General features: G+C 46.1%; 1 protein-coding gene across 2 annotated transcripts in view; it reads right to left on the minus strand.

Annotated features, from left to right (window-relative positions):
- LOC124048120 (carbonic anhydrase-related protein 10-like) overlaps nt 1–23,313 on the minus strand; it is a 482,986-nt gene that overhangs the window by 196,485 nt on the left and 263,188 nt on the right. For both annotated transcript variants that reach the window (XM_046368564.1, XM_046368562.1), the window contains exon 4: nt 12,603–12,745. In XM_046368564.1, coding sequence (XP_046224520.1) covers nt 12,603–12,745 — 143 coding nt within the window. The remainder of the gene's footprint in view (nt 1–12,602; nt 12,746–23,313) is intronic.

Genomic DNA, 23,313 nt, shown 5'->3' on the forward strand with positions numbered 1-23,313 from the left:
TATTATCTACTTTACTTGCTTTGTCAATGTGAACATATGCTTCCCATGCCAATAAAGCCCTTGAATTGAATTGAATTGCAAGAGAGAGAGAGAGAGAGAGAGAGAGAGAGAGAAAGAGAGAGAGGGAGAGGGAGAGAGAGAAGATGAACTGACTCCCTGATCGGTTCCTCTCTTCCCCTGCTCTGTCTGTTTCTGTCAAACTAATGAGAAGTTAAAGGAAAGAACCCCTCAATGGGAGGTCTAATTTAATAGAGGGGAGACATGCATCAAGGTTATGTTGGTCGAACTGGAGGAATCACACTTATTCAATTGTCTGTTTTAATTGAATATTTGCTCTGCTGAGCCACAATTACTCGAAGAGGTTTCTAATAAATGTAATCACTTTGGTGGTGGGTAAAGAAAAGGAAAGGGAGATCGGGTTTCACATTATTGGACACACTCGTTATCTCTCTCTCTCTCTCTTTCTCTCTCTCTAGCTTTCACTCTCTATCTTTCACACTCTCTCTCTATATATTTCACTCTCTCTCTCTCTCTATCTTTCACTCTCTCTATATATCTTTCACTCTCACTCCCTCCCTCTCTTTCACTCTCTCTCCCTCTATCTTTCACTATCTCTCTCTCTCTCTTTCTCTCTCTTTCTCTCTCTCTCGCTCTCTCACCCTCCCTGTCTGTATGTATGTCCCTCTGTATGTCCCCCTCTCTCTCTTCATCTCTCCTCATGTCTGACCAAACATAGAGAGAGAACATATTTTATCTTTCCTTCCTTGTTTTCACTTAACCTCTTGAAGCAAGGGGGCACTATTTTTATTTTTTGAAAAATAACGTTCCCAAAGTAAACTGCCTATTTCTCAGGACCAGATGCTAGAATATGCATATAATTGACAGTTTAGGATTGAAAATACTCTAACATTTCCAAAACTGTAAAAAATATTGTCTGTGAGTATAACAGAACTGATATTGCAGGCGAAATACTGAGAAAAATACAATCAGGAAATTACTATTATTTTGAAACCCCTGCGTTCCTATGCATCCCTATTGCCCATTGAAAGCGATATCAACCATATTCCTTTTCCTGTGGCTTCCCTAAGGTGTTTACAGCCTTTAGGTGTAGTTTCAGGCCTTTATTTTGAAGAATGAGCATAAACGAACACATTGCGTAAGTGGTCAGCTGATGGCTCTCAGAGTGATTCTCGCGTAAGAGTGAGAGGTAGCCATTTTTCCCCCGGTCCTACTGAAAAGCCAACTGTCCCGGTTGATATATTATCGAATAGATATTTGAAAAACACCTTGAGGATTGATTATAAAAAACAATTGCCATGTTTCTGTCGATATTATGGATATCATTTTTAATTTTCTTAGGCGTTGTAGTGACCGCTATTTCCGATGGATTTCTGAACATAACGTGACAAACAAACAGAGATATTTGGGGTATAAAAATAATCTTTATGGAACAAATGGAACATTTGCTTTCTAACTGGGAGTCTCGTCAGTGAAAAGATCATCAAAGGTAAACGGTTAATTTGATTGCTTTTCTGATTTTCGTGACCAAGCTTTCTGCTGATCACCGCCTGGTACGGCAACTGCTCCGCCCTCAACCGTAAGGCTCTCCAGAGGGTAGTGAGGACTGCACAACGCATCACCGGGGGCAAACTACCTGCCCTCCAGGACACCTACACCACCCGTTGTTACAGGAAGGCCATAAAGATCATCAAGGACATCAACCACCCGAACCACTGCCTGTTCACCCTGCTATCATCCAGAAGGCGAGGTCAGTACAGGTGCATCAAAGCTGGGACCGAGAGACTGAAAAACAGCTTCTATCTCAAGGCCATCAGACTGTTAAACAGCCACCACTAACATTGAGTGGCTGCTGCCAACACACTGTCATTGACACTGACCCAACTCCAGCCATTTTAATAATGGGAATTGATGGGAAATGATGTAAATATATCACTAGCCACTTTAAACAATGCTACCTTATATAATGTTACTTACCCTACATTATTCATCTCATATGCATATGTATATACTGTACTCTACATCATCGACTGCATCCTTATGTAATACATGTATCACTAGCCACTTTAACTATGCCACTTTGTTTACTTTGTCTACACACTCATCTCATATGTATATACTGTACTCGATACCATCTACTGTATGCTGCTCTGTACCATCACTCATTCATATATCCTTATGTACATATTCCTTATCCCCTTACACTGTGTATAAGACAGTAGTTTTGGAATTGTTAGTTAGATTACTTGTTGGTTATCACTGCATTGTCGGAACTAGAAGCACAAGCATTTCGCTACACTCGCATTAACATCTGCTAACCATGTGTATGTGACAAATAAAAATTGATTTGATTTGATTTGATTTGGGTGCCGTGCTATCACAGCGCTCGGGTACGCCACCAAAACTCCGCCCCTGCGCTTTCTTCTCAAGGAAGCTCAGCCCAGCGGAGCGTAACTATGATGTGGGGGACCGGGAGTTGCTTGCGGTGGTTAGAGCTCTGAAGGTGTGGAGACACTGGCTTGAGGGGGCTAAGCACCCTTTTCTCATCTGGACCGACCACCAGAATCTGGAGTATATTCGGGCAGCTAGGAGACTTAACCCACGTCAGGCAAGGTGGGCCATATTCTTCACCCGGTTCCGGTTTACTTTGTCTTATATACCGGGCTCCCAGAACGTGAAGGCTGACGCACTGTCCCGCCTTTACGACACGGAGGATGGGTCCACCGAACCTACTCCCATCCTTCCCGCCTCTAAGCTGGTAGCCCCAGTGGTATGGGAGGTGGACTCGGACATCGAGCGGGCGTTACGGGCTGAACCCGCGCCTCCTCAGTGTCCAGCGGGGCGAAGGTACGTGCCGCTTGGTGTTCGGGACAAACTGATTCTGTGGGCTCACGTCCTACCCTCCTCGGGTCACCCTGGGGTGACGAGGACAGTGGGGAGCCTTCAGGGGAGGTATTGGTGGCCTACGTTGGCTAAGGACGTTAAGGGTTATGTCTCCTCTTGTTCAGTGTGCGCTCAGAGTAAGGCTCCTAGGCACGTTCCTAGAGGGAAGCTACAACCCCTCCCCGTTGCACAGCGGCCATGGTCACATCTGTCCATAGATTTCCTGACCGATCTTCCGCCGTCTCAGGGGAACACCACGGTTCTAGTGATTGTGGATCAGTTCTCTAAGTCCTGCCGTCTCCTCCCGTTGCCCGGTATCCCTACAGCCCTACAGACTGCGGAGGCATTATTTACCCATGTCTTTCGGCACTACGGGGTGCCGGAGGACATCGTTTCTGATCGGGGCCCCCAATTCACATCTCGGGTATGGAGAGCGTTCATGGAACGCTTGGGGGTCTCTGTCAGCCTGACCTCCGGTTATCACCCCGAGAGTAATGGGCAGGTGGAGAGAATGAACCAGGAGGTGGGTAGGTTTCTGCGGTCGTATTGCCAGGATCGGCCAGGGGAGTGGGCACAATACATTCCCTGGGCTGAAATGGCTCAGAACTCACTACGCCACTCCTCTACTAACGTGTCCCCTTTTCAGTGTGTGTTGGGGTACCAGCCGGTCCTGGCACCATGGCAAACGAGCCAGACAGAGGCTCCTGCGGTGGAGGAATGGGTACAGAACTCCAAGGAGACCTGGAGGGCCGTCCAGGAATCTCTACGACAAGCGAGTGGACGGCAGAAGAGGAGTGCTGACCGCCACCGCAGTGAGGACCCCGTGTTTGTACCGGGGGACAGGGTCTGGCTCTCGACCCGAAACCTACCTCTCCGCTTGCCCTGCCGGAAGCTGGGTCCGCAGTGTGTAGGGCCCTTTAAAGTCCTGAGGAGAATAATAATAATAAATATAATATATGCCATTTAGCAGACGCTTTTATCCAAAGCGACTTACAGAATAAACGAGGTGTGTTATCGATTACAACTCCCTTCCTATTATCGTATTAACCCCTCGTTTCATGTGTCTCTCCTCAGGCCGGTGGTAGCTGGTCCCATGCAGGACAGTGAGGTACCGGAGGTCCCTCCCCCCCCTCTGGACATCGAGGGGACCCCGGCGTACACGATCCGGGCCATTCTGGACTCAAGACGCCGGGTGAGGGGCCTGCAGTACCTCGTGGACTGGGAGGGGTACAGTCCGGAGGAGAGGTGCTGGGTACCGGTGGGGGACATCTTGGATCCATCCATGTTGAGGGATTTCCATCGCCTCCATCCGGATCGCCCTGCACCTCGTCCTCCGGGGCGACCTCGAGGCCGGTGTCGGCGCGCTGCGGGAGCCGCGCGTCAGGGGGGGGGGGGTACTGTCACGAGTCCGACCGAGGGTGTTTCCCCTTCCCGGGCGGGTGGCGCTCGGCAGTCGTCGTCACCGGCCTATTAGCTGCCACTGATTGTTTTTCCTCCCCCTCCTAGTATATTTAGTGGTAGCACCTGTTCATGTTTAATTAGTTTGTCTTTATTAGACAGCCGGCCCGCCTGGTTGTTGTGCGGGATTATTTCTATGTAACCTTCGGCTCTGTTGCAGAGGTACGTGTTAGTGCCTAGTCGTGATTTTTTCCATTGTACTTTTTGATTCCCTGTGTTTGGGAACGTTACTTTTGTGAACACCCTGTGGTGCGTTGGTGCTAGTAAAAGACGCACAGCATTGAACTCTGTCACCTGCATTTGACTCCACACCCACGACACCCGGACACCCGGAGCATTACACAACAGGTGTAGACTAACAGTGAAATGCTTCGTAAACAACAGCTGTAGACTAACAGTGAAATGCTTCATAAACAACAGGTGTAGACTAACAGTGAAATGCTTCATAAACAACAGGTGTAGACTAACAGTGAAATGCTTCATAAACAACAGGTGTAGCCTAACAGTGAAATGCTTCATAAACAACAGGTGTAGACTAACAGTGAAATGCTTCGTAAACAACAGGTGTAGACTAACAGTGAAATGCTTACTTACTTACGGGGCCTTTTCCAGCAGAGTTAAAGATTTATATTTGTATAAAAAATTGAAATGGTGACACAAGGAATAAATATACACTGAGTAACAATAACTCATAAAAATAAAATGTCTATATACAGGGAGCACCCGTAGAGAGTTGATGTGCAGCGTTACAAGGTGATTGAGGAAGCTATGTACATATCGGTAGGGTTAAAGTGACTCGGCAACAGGATAGATAATAGACCGTAGCAGCAGCGTACGTGAAAGTGTGTAGGTGTGTTTGTGTGTGTGTGTGTGTGTGTGTGTGTGTGTGTGTGTGTGTGTGTGTGTGTGTGTGTGTGTGTGTGTGTGTGTGTGTGTGTGTGTGTGTGTGTGTGTGTGTGTGTGTGTGTGTGTGTGTGTGTGGCATCAGCATGCACGTGTGTGCATGTTATGTGTGTGTGAGTGTATGTGGTGTGTGTGTGTGTGTGTGTGTGTGTGTGTGTGTGTGTGTGTGTGTGTGTGTGTGTGTGTGTGTGTGTGTGTGTGTGTGTGTGTGTGTGTGTGTGTGTGTGTGTGTGTGTGTGTGTGTGTGAGTGTGTATGTGGTGTGTGTGTGTGTGTGTGTGTGTGTGTGTGTGTGTGTGTGTGTGTGTGTGTGTGTGTGTGTGTGTGTGTGTGTGTGTGTGTGTGTGTGTGTGTGTGTGTGTGTGTGTGTGTGTGTGTGTGTGTGTGTGTGTGTGTATTAAGTCAGTGGAAGAGAAAGAGAGTTACGAAGGGTCAATGCAGGTAGTCCGGATACTTGATTAGTGCCACTTTATGAGCTATTTAGCAGTCTTGTTTAGCAGTCTTGTTTAGCAGTCTTGTTTAGCAGTCTTGTTTAGCAGTCTTGTGGCTTGGGGGTAGAAGATGTTCAGGGTCTTGCTGGTTCCAGACATGATGCTTTCACTAGCAGAGAGAACACTCTATTGCTTGTTTTTTTTGGCTGTAGTCGTAAACACCTTTTTTGGTGCCTTTCTCTGAGGTCCTGGATGTCAGGGAGCTCGAATCCAGGAATGTACTGGGCTGTACGCACCACCCTCTGTAGCGCTTATGCAGTCAGTTAAAATGCTCTACATGGTGCAGATGTAGAATTTTCTGAGGATCTGAGGGCCAATGCCATATCCTTTCATCATCTTGAGGGGAAAGAGGTGCTGTCGTGTGTGTGGACCGTGTTAATTAGTAATGTGGACACCGAGGAACTTGAAGTTCTCGACCTGCTCCACTAAAGCCCCGTCGATGTGAATGGGGGCGTGCACACCCATCCGTTTCCTGTAGTCTTGATGATGGTGTTGGAGTTGTGTGCAGTCGGGAGTGAACAGGGAGTGCAGGACTAAGAACACACCCCTGAGGAGCCCCCGTGTTGATGGTCAGCATGGTAGATGGGTTGTTTTCTACCCTCACCACCTGGGGGCACGCCGTCAGGAAGTCCAGGATCCAGTTGCAGACGGACGTGTTCAGTCCTAGGGTACTGAGCTTTGAGATGAGCTTAGAGGGGACTATGGTGCTGTGTGAAGCACTTCAGAGCTGTTTAGTGCTGTACATTGTGTATCTGGCCAAGGCTGACAGCCTGCCAAACTGACACACACTGATCAGGGAGGAATCAGCACTGACAAGGTGAGGTTGTTGCAGAGACTAGTGTGTGTGTGTGTGGCATCAGCATGCACGTGTGCGCATGTTATGTGTGTGTGTGTGTTTGTGTGTGTGTGTGCGTGCGTGCTTGCGCGTGTGTTCAGCAGCATTGACAAGGTGAATCAGACTGTCCGGTGCAGACAGCTCTGATGCTTTGACAGATGGAAACACAGAGTACATTAGCCCCGTGGAGACACCAAAGCCCTAAATTACTTTTGACTTGAAAAGATTCTCTCTTGAGACATGAAAAAGTTTCATTGGAGTTGCTACCAAAGCGTTCAGTGAACTTCTGTGAGACTAGGAATCTGTCAAATTCACATAACAGCCAAAAGGGCTGTTTGACAAGAGTAGTAACTAGCAGGCTCTACAGTACTACACTGGTGCTCTGCATGCTGCTTCAAATGTATTACATACCTCGTCTTTGTGTGACCTCTAGCTCCACAAACTTTCCTTCCCTCCCTTCCTCCCTCTCTCCCTCCATTCCTCCCTCTCTCCCACAACAGGGCCTGGCCTAAAAAGTGTTTAATAAAGTACAAAGTGTTTGTCAGGTGTTAAGTCTGTGTTAAAAGATGCTTAAAATTATTAAACTATTTTAAAAAGCTATTGTGATTGTGTTGAATTGAATTGTGTTTGGGAAATAAAGACAGAGATGGTTTTTAAAAAGGTAGTGGCACTATTTCATTCAGTACAGACATTTGTAGCTGTCCTTACCCAGGGGAAGTTATGCTAAGAGACCAGTTTTTTTTAACAAACTATATTATCAAAAAAGGAATGTTTACATGAATTGTGATTATTTCTAGGGACACACAACATCCTGTTGATATCTTTGTTAGAAATTATATTATATTTCACTTGACATAGTGAAGCTGAATGTAAAAAGGCTCAACTTACCCCACTCTCCCCCTACCTGTAAATGTTCTCAACTTACCCCACTCTCCCCCTACCTGTAAATGTTCTCAACTTACCCCACTCTCCCCCTACCTGTAAATGTTCTCAACTTACCCCACTCTCCCCTACCTGTAAATGTTCTCAACTTACCCCACTCTCCCCCTACCTGTAAATGTTCTCAACTTACCCCACTCTCCTCCTACCTGTAAATGTTCTCAACTTACCCCACTCTCCCCCTACCTGTAAATGTTCTCAACTTACCCCACTCTCCCCCTACCTGTAAATGTTCTCAACTTACCCCACTCTCCCCCTACCTGTAAATGTTCTCAACTTACCCCACTCTCCCCCTACCTGTAAATGTTCTCAAGTTACCCCACTCTCCCCCTACCTGTAAATGTTCTCAACTTACCCCACTCTCCCCTACCTGTAAATGTTCTCAACTTACCCCACTCTCCCCCTACCTGTAAATGTTCTCAACTTACCCCACTCTCCCCTACCTGTAAATGTTCTCAACTTACCCCACTCTCCCCCTACCTGTAAATGTTCTCAACTTACCCCACTCTCCTCCTACCTGTAAATGTTCTCAACTTACCCCACTCTCCCCCTACCTGTAAATGTTCTCAACTTACCCCACTCTCCCCCTACCTGTAAATGTTCTCAACTTACCCCACTCTCCCCCTACCTGTAAATGTTCTCAACTTACCCCACTCTCCCCCTACCTGTAAATGTTCTGTTACCTGTAAATGTTCTCAACTTACCCCACTCTCCCCCTACCTGTAAATGTTATCAACTACCCCACTCCCCCTACCTGTAAATGTTCTCAACTTACCCCACTCCCCCTACCTGTAAATGTTCTCAACTTACCCCACTCTCCCCCTACCTGTAAATGTTCTCAACTTACCCCACTCTCCCCCTACCTGTAAATGTTCTCAACTTACCCCCTCTCCCCCTACCTGTAAATGTTCTCAACTTACCCCACTCTCCCCCTACCTGTAAATGTTCTCAACTTACCCCACTCTCCCCCTACCTGTAAATGTTCTCAACTTACCCCACTCCCCCCTACCTGTAAATGTTCTCAACTTACCCCACTCTCCCCCTACCTGTAAATGTTCTCAACATACCCCACTCTCCCCCTACCTGTAAATGTTCTTAGTGAATGAAGGTGATTCTGATTCAACTCTGCTATTTTTCTCTCACTCCAGTTTATTTTTTAAATATTTTTTAACCAGGTAGGCCAGTTGAGAACAAGTTCTCATTTCAACTGCGACTTGGCCAAGATAAAGCAAAGTGGTGCGACAAATACAACAACACAGAGTTACACATGGGATAAATATATATACAATGTGTGCAAATGTAGTAAGATTAGGAAGGTAAAGCAATAAATAGGCCACAGAGGCGAAATAATTACAATTTAGCATTAACACTGGAGTGATTAGATGTGCAGATGATGATGTGCAAGTAGAGATACCGATGTGCAAAAGAGCAAGGATAAATAACAGTATGGGGATGAGGTAGTTTGGTGTGCTATTTACAGAAGGGCTATGTACAGGTACAGTGATAGGTACGCTGCTTTGATAGCTGATGCTTAAAGTTAGAGAGGTAGATATAAGTCTCCAGCTTCGGTGATTTTTACAATTGGTTCCAGTCATTGGCAGCAGAGAAATGCGGCCAAAGGAGGTGTTGGCATTGGGGATGACCAGTGAAATAGCGCATGCTAAGGGTGGGTGTTGCTATGGTGACTAGTGATCTGAGATAAGGCAGGGCTTTACCTGGCAAAGACTGATACATGACCTGGATCCAGTGGGTTTGGCAACGAATATGTAGTGAGGGCCAGCAAACGACAGCATACAGGTCACAGTAGTGTGTAGTATATGGTGCTTTGGTGACAAAATGGACGGCACTGTGATAGACTACATCCAATTTGCTGAGTGTTGGAGATTATTTTGTAAATGACATCGCCGAAGTCAAGGATCGGTGGGACAGTCAGTTTTACGTGGGTATGTTTGGCAACATGAGTGAAGGATGCTTTGTTGCAAAATAGGAAGCAGATTCTAGATGTAATTTTGGATTGAAGATGCTTAATATGAGTCTGGAAGGAGAGTTTACAGTCTAACCAGACAACTAGTTGTAGTTGTCCACATATTCTAAGTCAGAAATGTCCAGAGTAGTGATGCTAGTCGGGCGGGCAGTTGTGGGCAGCAATCGGATGAAGAGCATGACATTAGTTTTACTAGCATTTAAAAGCAGTTGGAGGCTAAGGAATGAGTGTTGTACAGCATTGAAGCTTGTTTGAAGGTTTGTTAACACAGTGTCCAAAGAAGGGCCAGATGTATACAGAACGGTGTTGTCTGCATAGAGGTGGATCAGAGAATCACCAGCAGCAAGAACGACATCGTTGATATATACAAAGAAAAGAGTCGGCACAAGAATTGAACCCTGTGGTACCCCCATAGAGACTGCCAGAGGTCCGAACAACAGCCCGTCCGATTTGACACACTGAAATCTATCTGAGAAGTAGTTGGTTAACCAGGCGAGGAAGTCATTTGAGAAACAAAGGCTGTTTACATTTACATTTAAGTCATTTAGCAGACTTTCTTATCCAGAGCGACTTACAAATTGGTGCATTCACCTGTTTTTCAACCAATCCACAAACTTCTTGTTAACAAACTACAGTTTTGGCAAGTTGGTTAGAACATCTACTTTGTGCATGACGCAAGTAATTTTTCCAACAATTGTTTACAGACAGATTACTTCACTTACAATTCACTGTATCACAAATTGTGTGGGTCAGAAGTTTACAAACACTAAGTTGACTGTGCCTTTAAACAGCTTGGAAAATTCCAGAAAATTAGGTCATGGCTTTAGAAGTTTCTGATAGGCTAATTGACATAATTTGAGTCAATTGGACGTGTACTTGTGGATGTATTTCAAGGCCTACCTTCAAACTCAGTGTCTGTTGCTTGAAATTATGGAAAAATCTAAATAAATCAGGCAGAATTTGTTTTTGAACTCCACATGTCTGGTTCATCCTTGGGAGCAATTTCCAAATGCCTGAAGGTACCACGTTCAGCTGTACAAACAATAGTACGCAAGTATAAACACCATGGGACCACGCAGCTGTCATACCGCTCAGGAAGGAAACGCATTCTGTTTCCTAGAGATGTACGTACTTTGGTGCGAAAAGTGCAAATCAATCCCAGAACAACAGAAAGGACCTTGTGGAGATGCTGGAGGAAACAGGTACAACAGTAACTATATCCAGAGTAAAACGAGTCCTATATCGACATAACCTGAACGGCCTCTCAGCAAAGGGAGAAGCCACTGCTCCAAAACCACCAAAAAAAGTCAGAATACGGTTAACAACTGCACATGGGGTCAAAGATTATCGTACTTTTTGGATAAATGTCCTCTGGTCTGATGAAACAAAAATAAACTGTTTGGCCACAATGACCATCATTATGTTTGGAGGATAAAGGGGGATGCTTGCAAGCCGAAGAACACCATCCCAACCGTGAAGCACGGGGGTGGCAGCATCATGTTGTGGGGGTGCTTTTGCTACAGGGGGGGACCAGTGCACTTCACAAAATAGATGGTATCATGAGGAGGACAATTATGTGGATATATTGAAGCAACATCTCAAGACATCAGTCAGGAAGTTAAAGCTTGGTCGCAAATAGGTCTTCCAAATGGACAATTACCCCAAGCAGACTTCCAAAGTTGTGGCAAAATGGCTTAAGGACAACAAAGTCAAGGTATTGGAGTTGCCATCACAAAGCCCTGACCTCAATCCTATAGAACATTTGTGGGCAGAACTGAAAAAAGTGTGGGTGAGCAAGGAGGCCTACAAACCTGACTCAGTTACAGCAGCTCTGTCAAGAGGAATAGGCCAAAATTCACCCAACTTAATGTGGGAAGCTTGTGGAAGGCTACACAAAATGTTTGACCCAAATTAAACTATTTAATGGCAATGCTACCAAATACTAATTGAGTGTACGTAAACTTCTGACCCACTGGAAATGTGATGAAAGATATACAAGCTGAAATAAATCATTCTCTCTACTATTATTCTGACATTTCACATTCTTAAAATAAAGTGGTGATCCTAACTGACTAAGACAGGGAAGACAGGGAATTTTTACTAGAATTAAATGTCAGGAATTGTGGAAAACAGAGTTAAATGTATTTGGCTAAGGTGTATGCAAACTTCCGACTTCAACTGTAGGTCTATAACAGTTTGGGTCTAGAGTGTCTCCCCCTTTGAAGAGGGGGATGACCGCTGCGCTTTCCAATCTTTGGGGATCTCAGACAATACGAAAGAGAGGTTGAACCGGCTAGTAATAGGCGTTGAACAGATTGATGTGGATCACAGTCTCTCTCTCATAATCTTTATGGGTGCCTATGCCCATGTTTCCCCTGCAATGGCCCCAGGGTAACCCTGTACCAACCCCTGGCACGTAAACACACCCTCATAATAGTAATCACCTGAACATGGAACCATGAACTCTGGAGCACATCCTGTCTCCACCCATGTTCAAATAATATGTTATTATATGGCAGGGGGTGCATTGGGGTACCAAACTTTGCTATTGTTGTTTCTACGCTATGGCAACTAGGAACACAAATGTCATATGATAATTCATGAGTGTGTGTGTTGTGTTTCATGGTAATCCCTCACAAGGGATTGTGTTTTGTCCTCTGTGGTGGTAACAGATTACTGTGTGTGTGTGAAGCAATACGTATTATGGTTAAATCCTGCCAATGTAGAGTTGAATCCATGAATTAGAAAGCCATCGGGATCCTCTGTAAAGAACTCCACTGTGACAAACAGTGGGATAAAAATCAGTGAAGCGTTTAGCCAGCAACATTGATCAGGGATTCTTACATGTCATGTTGCCAAACAAACCATACAACAGCATTGTAGAACCACACTATGTTCCCCAAACAAAGCAGAAGGGAACCGACAATGCAGCAACATCCATCACCTCAGCCAATAAGACTGCGTCTGAAATAACACCCTATTCCGGATTTAGAGCACTACTTTTGACCAGAGCCCAGAGTAGTGCACTATATAGGGAATATGGTGACATTATGGACGCACCCTGAGAATAACATTGCTGAGTGTTTTTTTACCTTGCGTCCTCCCGTGTTGAGCCGGATGGGCGTGAGGAAGGGGTCAAAGATCATGTGGCTGGTCTCGATGTTGATGGGAGACTGCCTCTTCCCCACGGAGCACAGGTTCCACGCTGAGTTCACTAGGCCCCAGAATGAAGGCACTGCAACACACAGAGGTAGAGACAAAACAGTTAGTATGTGTTGCTAATGACGACATTTCAATAGGGCACAAAACAGTTAGCCTGTGTTGCTAATGACGACATTTCAATAGGGCACAAAACGGCTAGCCTGTGTTGCTAATGACGACATTTCAATAGGGCACAAAACGGCTAGCCTGTGTTGCTAATGACGACATTTCAATAGGGCACAAAATGGCTAGCCTGTGTTGCTAATGAGATAAAACTGGTTACAGGACAAGGTTTTTGCTCTTTGTTAGGGCTGCTCTATGGTGCTATGAAGGTGATAGTAACAATTGGTCCTATGGGAGAGCATAGATAACATGTAATAAATAACATGTCAAGTTAGCACACATACACACAGTCCAGGTTGAATTATTGCTAATGTATACAGGTCATCCAGAAGATCCCCAAGCAGGAAATGGATATGTGCAGTTACAGGCTTGCAAAGAACAAAGTTAGCAAACTATAGCATCATTATCAGCTTCCACTTCTACTGTACTGCTGGAACAGCGCTACCTCTGTCTGTCTGTCTGTCTGTCTGTCTGTCTGTCTGTCTGTCTGTCTGTCTGTCTGTCTGTCTGTCTGTCTGTCTGTCTGTCTGTCTGTCTGTCTGTCTGTCTGTCTGTCTGTCTGTCTGTCAAGTGAAATAGATAATGAGCAAAAGTGAAATAAACAAATACATTTTTGTTTTACATAAACATTACACTCACAAAAGTTCCAAAGGAATAGTGACATTTCAAATGTCATATTATGGCTATAAACAGTGTTATAACGATGATAAACCGTGTTATAATAGTGTTATAACAATTTGCAAATAGTTATAAGTTGTATTTACAATGGTGTTTGTTACTCGCTGGTTGCCCTTTCCTTCAAATCAAATCAAATGTTATTTGCCACATGCGCATTATACAACAGGTGTAGACCTAACAGTGAAATGCTTACTTACAAGCCCTGTTAAAGATAGGGCTGTCTGCTGCCCCCTTTGGAGGAATTGCGTGCCCATAGTAAACAGAAAAAAAATCTGTCAAAAATGTCTAATATATGCATATAAAAAATATTATTGAATAGAAAACACTCTAAAGCTTCTAAAACCGTTTAAATTATGTCTGTATGTAAAGCAGAACTCTCAGGGCAGTCATTCTCCCAAACTCTCTCTTGTCAACATAAAAGTTGGCCCAACTTTGACGTCATCGCCCCCACCCTTCCCAAGCACCTACGGACCTGGGAACAGTTTGTATGTCTTCAGCGCGATGTCTGCTTTCAATGGGACTTCTCATTGTGAGAATCGCTCGCTCACGAAAGTTTTGGCGGGCCGAAACCTTTCGGTCACGCGAAAAAACAGGTTACTCTCATGCGCACTCTGCTCGGGTGATGTCTTTTTCCAAAGATTGATTAAACGATGCGTGTGTTTCTGTTCGTCCTCAGGATTGTTGTGCATCTTTATAACATGCTAAAGCTTGATTCTGAACATAGTTTGACAAGTTTAGTCGACATATAATATGTAATTTCGACGTTTTGGTGCGCATCCACTTGACTTTTGGCTGCATTTCAACCGAAATATGTCGTGTTTGATAACCGAAAGACACAGACTTCAAAACTAAACGCTGTTTTTGGTAAGTATAATTCCTTCCAGGTCTGCTGATGGAAGAACAGCAAAGGTTTTGTGGTGCCCGACTCTCTAGTTAATTACATTTACATGATTAGCTCAATCAGGTAATATTACTTACGGAGAAATTATTTTATAGAATAGCATGTCATATCACTTAATCCGGCATAGCCAAAGACACAACACTATGCATAGATAACAACAGAATATCAGGACCCGGTTACGAACCCGGGTCTCTGGAGTGAGAGACAGTCACTTAACCAACTGAGCCACGAATAGTCGGCAGAACCCAGAAGATGAGGCAGACACAGCAGTACTTGAGACGGTGTATTTAATGAAGTAAAAAGTGAAGTCCTTCAGGAAAACATGTAACTCCACAACCTCAAAAGGAATTCCACAAGAACAAAGGTAATCCTCCAAGACAAAACAAGGTAAATCCACAAGGTGGTAGGTATAGCATAAAAAGCCTCAAAAGATACTCAAAAATAAATAAACAAGAACAAAAAACAGAATTCCACAAGAGAGTCCACCGGGATCAACAATAGTTCACAGAATACTAGGGCTGGGTGCTAACATACAAACACAGAGCAAATAACTGAGGAAAACTAAGGGTTTAAATACAATCAGGGGAAACGAGGCAAAGGTGCAAATAATAATGGGGATCAAGGGAAAACAAAAGGTCAAAAAGCACAATGGGGGCATCTAGTGACCAAAAACCGGAACAACCCTGGCCAAATCCTGACAGGATCCTCCCCCCTAGGAATGGCTCCTGATGTTCCTACCAGCTCTCTCGGCTTGGAGGGCCCTGAACTGACGAATGAGGTCAGGGTCCAGTATGTCTTTGGCAGGAACCCAAGAGCGCTCCTCGGGACCGTAGCCTTCCCAGTCCACCAGATACTGCCAGGACCGCTGCACCCGACGGGAATCCAGTATCCGATGGACGGTATAAGTCGGCTGGCCTCCAATGACACGAGGCGGAGGGGGAGGTCTGTCTGCCGGGACAAGGGAAGAAAAAACAACAGGTTTTAATAAGGAAATGTGAAACGTGGGATTAATCTTAAGGGATCTGGGTAAGTGTAGGCAATAAGAAACTGGGTTAACTCTCCTGGCAATCTTAAAGGGACCGATGTATTTTTGGGATAGCTTGCGAGACTCCACCCGTAGTGGTAAGTCTCTTGTGGAGAGCCAGACTCTCTGGCCGGGGCGCAGGGTAGGCCCGGGACGGCGACGTCTGTTGGCTTGTTGTTGGTACCTCTGTGAGGAACGCATAAGGTTAAGACGGGTCTTCCTCCACATAAGCCGACAGCGTCTGATGAACTTCAAGGCTGAAGGCACTCTGACTTCTGCCTCCTGGTCCGGGAACAATGGAGGGGCATAGCCAAACTGACACTCGTGCGGGGACATACCAGTGGAGGAGGAGCGCAAGGTGTTGTGCGCGTATTCGGCCCAAACAATGAAGGACGACCATGTGGACGGGTTGTTACGAGTCATACATCGGAGGGTGGTTTCCAGCTCTTGATTCATCCTCTCTGTTTGGCCGTTGGACTCCGGATGGTACCCTGAAGATAGACTGGCAGAAGCCCCCATGAGTTGGCAGAAGGCCTTCCAAAACCTTGAGGCGAACTGGGGACCTCTGTCGGAAACCATATCTTGAGGAATGCCGAAGACTCGGAACACATGATTAATTACCAACTCAGCCGTTTCCTTGGCAGAAGGTAACTTAGTCAGAGGGACGAACCTGGCCGCCTTTGAAAATCTGTCGATTGTGACTAGGATAGTAGTATTGCCATGGGATGGAGGAAGGCCAGTAATAAAGTCCAACGAGATATGGGACCAGGGTCTGTGGGGAACAGGTAAAGGGTGAAGGAGTCCTTGAGGGCGGAGGTGAGAAGATTTGCCCTGGCAGCACACGGGGCAGGCATTGACGAAAGTGGCAACGTCTTCTCTTATGGTAGGCCACCAGAACTTACGCTGGATGAACTCCAAGGTGCGACCTACGCCCGGGTGATAGGTGAGGCGAGAGGAGTGCCCCCACAGAAGGACCTGAGTCCTCACTGCCTTGGGGACAAACAACCGATTGGCAGGACCTCCTTTCGGGTCCGGTTCGATAGCTTGAGCTCATCTCACGGTATCCTCAACTTGCCACGAGATCGGAGCCACGATCTTAGCAGCAGGAAGGACAGGCATGTCCGTGTCATCTCGAATGGCAGGAGCGTAGACTCGGGACAGGGCATCCGGTTTGAGATTCTTCGACCCGGGCCGATAGGTGAGGATAAACTGGAATCGGTTGAAGAAAAGAGACCATCTAGCTTGTCTAGAGTTCAACCGCTTCGCCTGCTGGATATACTCCAGATTTTTGTGGTCCGTAAGCACTTGAAACGGGTGAGAAGCCCCCTCGAGCCAGTGTCTCCATTCCTTCAATGCCATCTTAACCGCTAGGAGTTCACGATCCCCCACATCGTAGTTCCTCTCAGCCGGGGTAAGCCGGTGTGTGAAGAAAGCACACGGATGAAGCTTCTTGTCTTCACCCCTCTGAGACAGGACAGCTCCAACACCAACCTCTGAGGCGTCTACCTCCACCACAAACGGTTCATCCGTAGTCGGTAGTATCAGGATGGGAGCAGAGAGGACGCGCTGCTTGAGTCCTTGGAAGGCCGTCTCAGCTTCTCTTCCCCACAAAAACCTTGCATTGCCACCCTTGGTTAAAGCTGAGAGAGGGGCTGCCACCAAGCTGAAGTTCTTGATGAACTTGCGGTAAAAGTTTGTGAAGCCCAGGAAACGCTGAACTTCCTTAACGGATTTGGGGGTGTGCCAATCCGCTACCGCCCCTACCTTCCTGGGGTCCATTTGGACTCGACCGCGTTCCACTACAAATCCCAGGAATTGTACTCGGGATGAATGGAATTCACATTTTTCCGGCTTAACGTACAGATGGCTGTCTAGGAGGCGCTTGAGTACTTGTCTGACATGCTTTGTGTGTTCTTGAAGAGAGCTCGAAAAGATGAGGATGTCATCCAAGTAAACGAACACAAATATGTTAAGCATATCCCTAAGCACATCGTTTATGAGTGCTTGGAACACCGCTGGGGCGTTGGTCAGGCCGAAGGGCATCACCAAGTATTCATAGTGACCAGTAGGCGTGTTGAAAGCGGTCTTCCACTCGTCACCAGGTCTGATCCGCACAAGATGGTATGCGTTCCGCAGGTCAATCTTAGTGAAAACAACTGCTTCCTGGAGCAGCTCGAAGGCTGTGGCCATAAGGGGTAGCGGGTAACAGTTACGGACGGTTATGGCATTGAGTCCCTGGTAGTCGATGCAAGGACGTAATCCACCATCTTTCTTGGCCACAAAGAAAAACCCTGCTCCCGCCGGGGAGGTGGATGGACGCATGAGGCCTGCTTCCAGAGCGTCCTTGATGTAGGTATCCATAGCAGCTCGTTCGGGTGGAGATAGGGAAAAGATCCGACCCCTGGGGGGGCAAGTGCCCGGAAACAGTTTGATGGGGCAATCATAAGGTCTATGTGGTGGTAGCATGGTGGCTCTCTGTTTGCTAAATACCAGTTTGAGGTCATGGTAACACTCGGGAACTCGGGTCAGGTCGATGGATTCTAAAGACTTGGGAGTAGAACTCAGGGAATTTGGGAAAATACAAGTAGCTTGGCACGTAGGACCCCACTGCTTGATAGTGCCCACAGACCAGTCGATGTGAGGGTTATGGCTGTGAAGCCAGGGGTATCCAAGGACGAGAGGGAACTCGGAACAGGAGATCAAATGAAAGTTCATCAATTCCTGGTGTTGTGAAACTGAAAGTCGCAAGGAGGTAGTGACATGAGTGACAAGTCCAGATCCCAAAGGGCTTCCATCCAATGTAGTAACCCTCATGGGGTCACTTAGAGGTTCAGAGGGAACGCCATTCTCCTTCGCCCAGACACCATCCATGAAGTTACCTGCGGCTCCAGAGTCTACCAAGGCTTGAAGGTGAAGCTTGTGGTTGTCCCAGGAAAGGGTGACTGGACTGAGCAGACGGGAGTTGGACGGATGGGAGGAGGTTATGTTTCCTGTTACAGTTCCCCCCGGTCTGTACGGGACAGAGCGTTTCCCTGGAGCCCGGGACACGTGGAACGGAAATGGCCCGGTTTGCCGCAATATAGACAGCGTCACTCCCTCATCCGGCCGTCTCTCTCAGCCTGGGAGATGCGTCCAATCTGCATGGGTTCCGGTGGAGCCAGCGAGGATAAAGGTGGGGACTCGGAGCTGGGACTGATAGGGGCTAGAGGTCTACGGTTGAGTTCTCTCTCTCTCTCAGATGCTGGTCAATGCGTGAGGCCAACTTGATCAGGGACTCGAGATTGTCCGGTGGTTCCCGAATGGCCAGTTCATCTTGGATAGTGTTGGAAAGGCCTTTCAGAAAGCACACCGTGAACGCCTCGTTGTTCCAGCCATTCGCTGCTGCCACCGTGCGGAACTGGATGGCATAGTCCGTCACGCTGCGCCGACCTTGGTGGAGAGTCAGGAGCTGTTTGGCTGAGTCAGGACCACTGCTTGGGCCTTGAAACACTCGTTTGAATTCCTCAGCAAAGGCAGAGTAGCTGGCACAGCAGGAACTATGGGCATCCCACACAGCAGTAGCCCAGGACAGGGCTTTTTCCGACAGCAGGGTGATGATATATGCGATCTTAGACCGGTCGGTGGGGAACGACGAGGGTTGCAGCTCGAAGGAGAGAGAACATTGGGTGAGAAACCTTTACAAGCACTTGGATCACCTGAGAACCGTTGGGGAGGTGGAAGACGAGGTAAAGCCAGGGTGTTAACTGCCATGGGTACGTGAATCTGAGGTACTGGGACGGGAACTGTTGCCGGGGTAAGTCGATCAGATATCTGCTTTATGGAAGTCAGCATCTCCGACAGAAGATGAGAATGTCTAGCCATTAAGGCCTCTTGCTGAACCAGGGCGGCTTCGTGGCGTTGGACAGTCTCCTGGTGGTGGGACAGCATGGCAACAAGGTCCTGGGAACTGGCTGCCTCTGGGTTCATTTTTGTCTCTGTGTTTCATTATCTGTGGATCTGTTGGGGCGGTACGCAAATTGGAGTGGGTCTAGGGTTTCCGGGATAATGGTGTTGATGTACACCATTAAGGCCATTTACAAAGCACTTCATGGCTACATATGTGAATGCTACGGGTCGGTAGTCATTTAGGCAGGTTACCTTAGTGTTCTTGGGCACAGGGACAATGGTGGTCTGATTGAAACATGTTGGTATTACAGACTCAGACAGGGAGAGGTTGAAAATATTAACTGCCAGTTGGTCAGAGGATGCTCAGAGTACACATCCGGGTAATCCGTCTGGCCCTGCGGTCTTGTGAATGTTGACCTTGTTAAAACTTCTTAGGGCTGCAATCCCGTTAACGGGATCGATATGACAACAGCCAGTGAAAGTGCAGGGCGCCAAATTCAAAACAACAGAAATCTCATAACTAAAATTCCTCAAAAATACATGTATTTTATACAGTTTTAAAGGTAATCTTGTTGTTAATCCCACCACAGTGTCGATTTCAAATAGGCTTGACAGCGAAAACGCCACAAACGATTATGTTAGGTCACCACCAACTCACAGAAAAACACAGCCATTTTTCCATCCAAAGAGAGGAGTCACAAAAAGCACAAATAGAGATATAACTAATCACTAACCTTTGATGATCTTCACATGTTACACAATAATGTTTTGTTTGATAAAGTCCATATTTATGTAAAATAATCTCAGTATACATTGGCGAGTTACGTTCACTAGTTCCATAATCATCCGGTGATATTGCAGAGAGCCACACCATTTTACAAAAATACTTGTAGGTCGTCCACTTTATTATCGAGTGATTAATACATTACAACCCACCCCTACTGTCTAATACAGGGTAGCCTAGTGGTTAGAGCGTTGGGCTAGTAACTGGAAAGTTGCAAGTTCAAACCCCCGAGCTGACAAGGTACAAATCTGTCGTTCCGCCCCTGAACAGGCAGTTAACCCACTGTTCCTAGGCCGTCATTGAAAATAAGAATTTGTTCTAAACTGACTTGCCTAGTTAAATAAAGGTAAAAAATAAATAAAATAAAAATTGTACATTGACCAGTAGTTCCTACGACAAAGGCAGATTACCCACTCGTCGGCGGAGCCTCACAAGGCACCCCGATCTCCTTCCACGGAATCTCCGTCTCATTCTCCAGCGAATGACGGGAATGAGGGCCTAGTCGGGTGTCTGGACTAAATCCCTCTCATCTGACTCATTAAAGAAAAATGATTTGTCCACTTTAAGGTGAGTAATCGCTGTTCTGATGTCCAGAAGCTCTTTTCGGTTATAAGAGACGGTAGCAGCAATATTATGTACAAAATAAATTACAAACAATGTGAAAAAGACAAACAAAATAACATGGTTGGTTAAGAGCCCAATAAACGGCAGCCATCTCCTATGGCGCCATCTTGGAAACAGGTCACAAATATTGCTGCAGTGATGGCACAGTGTGGTATTCCACCCAATAGATTTTGGAGTATATCAAAATGTAAGTTGTTTTCAAAAATGTTCTGGGTTGTGTAATCTAAGGGACATATGTGTCTCTAATATGGTCATACATTTGGCAGGAGGTTAGGAAGTGCAGCTCAGTTTCCACTTCATTTTGTGGGCAGTGTGCACATTGCCTGTCTTCTATTGAGAGCTAGGTCTGCCTACGGCAGCATCTCTCAATAGCAAGGCTGTGCTCACTGAGTCTGTACATAGTCAAAGCTATCCTTAAGTTTGGGTCCGTCACAGTGGTCAGGTATGTTTAGGGCCAAGTAGCATTCTAGTTTGCTCTGTTTTCTTGATAATACTTTCTTGCCAATGTGTCAAGTAATTATATTTTTCTTATCATATGATTTGGTTGGGTCTAATTGTGTTGCTGTCCTGGGGCTCTGTGAGGTGTGTTTGTGTTTGTGAACAGAGCCCCAGGACAAGCATGCTCGGACAAATCTTCAGGTTCATCTCTCTGTAGGTGATGGCTTTGTTATAGAAGGTTTGGAAATCGCATCTCTCTCTCTCTCTCTCTCTCTCTCTCTCTCTCTCTCTCTCTCTCTCTCTCTCTCTCTCTCTCTCTCTCTCTCTCTCTCTCTCCCTCCCTGAATGGAAGGTCTAATTTAATAGAGGGGAGACATGCATCAAGGTTATGTTGGTCGAACTGGAGGAATCACACTTATTCAATTGTCTGTTTTAATTGAATATTTGCTCTGCTGAGCCACAATTACTCGAAGAGGTTTCTAATAAATGTAATCACCTCGGTGGTGGGTAAATAAAAATAAAAAAGAGATTGGGTTTCACATTATCTGACACTCTCTCTCTCTCTCTCTCTTTCCCCACAGATGTCTTAAAAAATACTTGGCCACTGAAGACAGGTACTCCTTCCTGCACAAAGGGAAGGACGTATTCATTGTTCCTAGCATTCCAAACGGAATGACAACTCCACAAGGAAATAGAAATAGAATGTGTATTGTGTTTATTGAAACTTCTGTAATTTGTCTGGAGCATGGTGTGGATTAAAAAAGATCATGTAAATTACACAGCCCAGCCAGACAGCAAGTTCACTAGATTCAGCCACACCACCTACTGTCTAATACACCACAACCCACCCCTACTGTCTAATACACCACAACCCACCCCTACTGTCTAATACATTACAACCCACCCCTACTGTCTAATACATTACAACCCACCCCTACTGTCTAATACACCACAACCCACCCCTACTGTCTAATACATTACAACCCACTCCTACTGTCTAATACACCACAACCCACCCCTACTGTCTAATACATTACAACCCACCCCTACTATCTAATACACCACAACCCACCCCTACTGTCTAATACACCACAACCCACCCCTACTATCTAATACAACACAACCCACCCCTACTGTCTAATACACCACAACCCACCCCTACTGTCTCATACACCACAACCCCCCCTACTGTCTAATACACCACAACCCACCCCTACTGTCTAATACACCACAACCCCCCCTACTGTCTAATACACCACAACCCACCCCTACTGTCTCATACACCACAACCCACACCTACTGTCTAATACACCACAACCCACCCCTACTGTCTAATACACCACAACCCACCCCTACTATCTAATACACCACAACCCACCCCTACTGTCTAATACATTACAACCCACTCCTACTGTCTAATACACCACAACCCACTCCTACTGTCTAATACATTACAACCCACCCCTACTGTCTAATACATTACAACCCCCCCTACTGTCTAATACATTACAACCCCCCTACTGTCTAATACATTACAACCCCCCTACTGTCTAATACATTACAACCCACCCCTACTGTCTAATACACCACAACCCACCCCTACTGTCTAATACACCACAACCTGCCCCTACTGTCTAATACACCACAACCCACCCCTACTGTCTAATACACCACAACCCACCCCTACTGTCTAATACATTACAACCCACCCCTACTGTCTAATACACCACAACCCACCCCTACTGTCTAATACATTACAACCCACCCCTACTGTCTAATACACCACAACCCACCCCTACTGTCTAATACACCACAACCCACCCCTATTGTCTAATACATTACAACCCACCCCTACTGTCTAATACATTACAACCCACCCCTACTGTCTAATACACCACAACCCACCCCTACTGTCTAATACATTACAACCCACCCCTACTATCTAATACACCACAACCCACCCCTACTGTCTAATACACCACAACCCACCCCTACTGTCTAATACACCACAACCCACCCCTACTGTCTAATACATTACAACCCACCCCTACTGTCTAATACACCACAACCCACCCCTACTGTCTAATACATTACAACCCACCCCTACTGTCTAATACATTACAACCCACCCCTACTGTCTAATAC

This window comes from Oncorhynchus gorbuscha, linkage group LG11, assembly GCF_021184085.1.
Source record: "Oncorhynchus gorbuscha isolate QuinsamMale2020 ecotype Even-year linkage group LG11, OgorEven_v1.0, whole genome shotgun sequence".
NCBI lineage: Eukaryota > Metazoa > Chordata > Actinopteri > Salmoniformes > Salmonidae > Oncorhynchus > Oncorhynchus gorbuscha.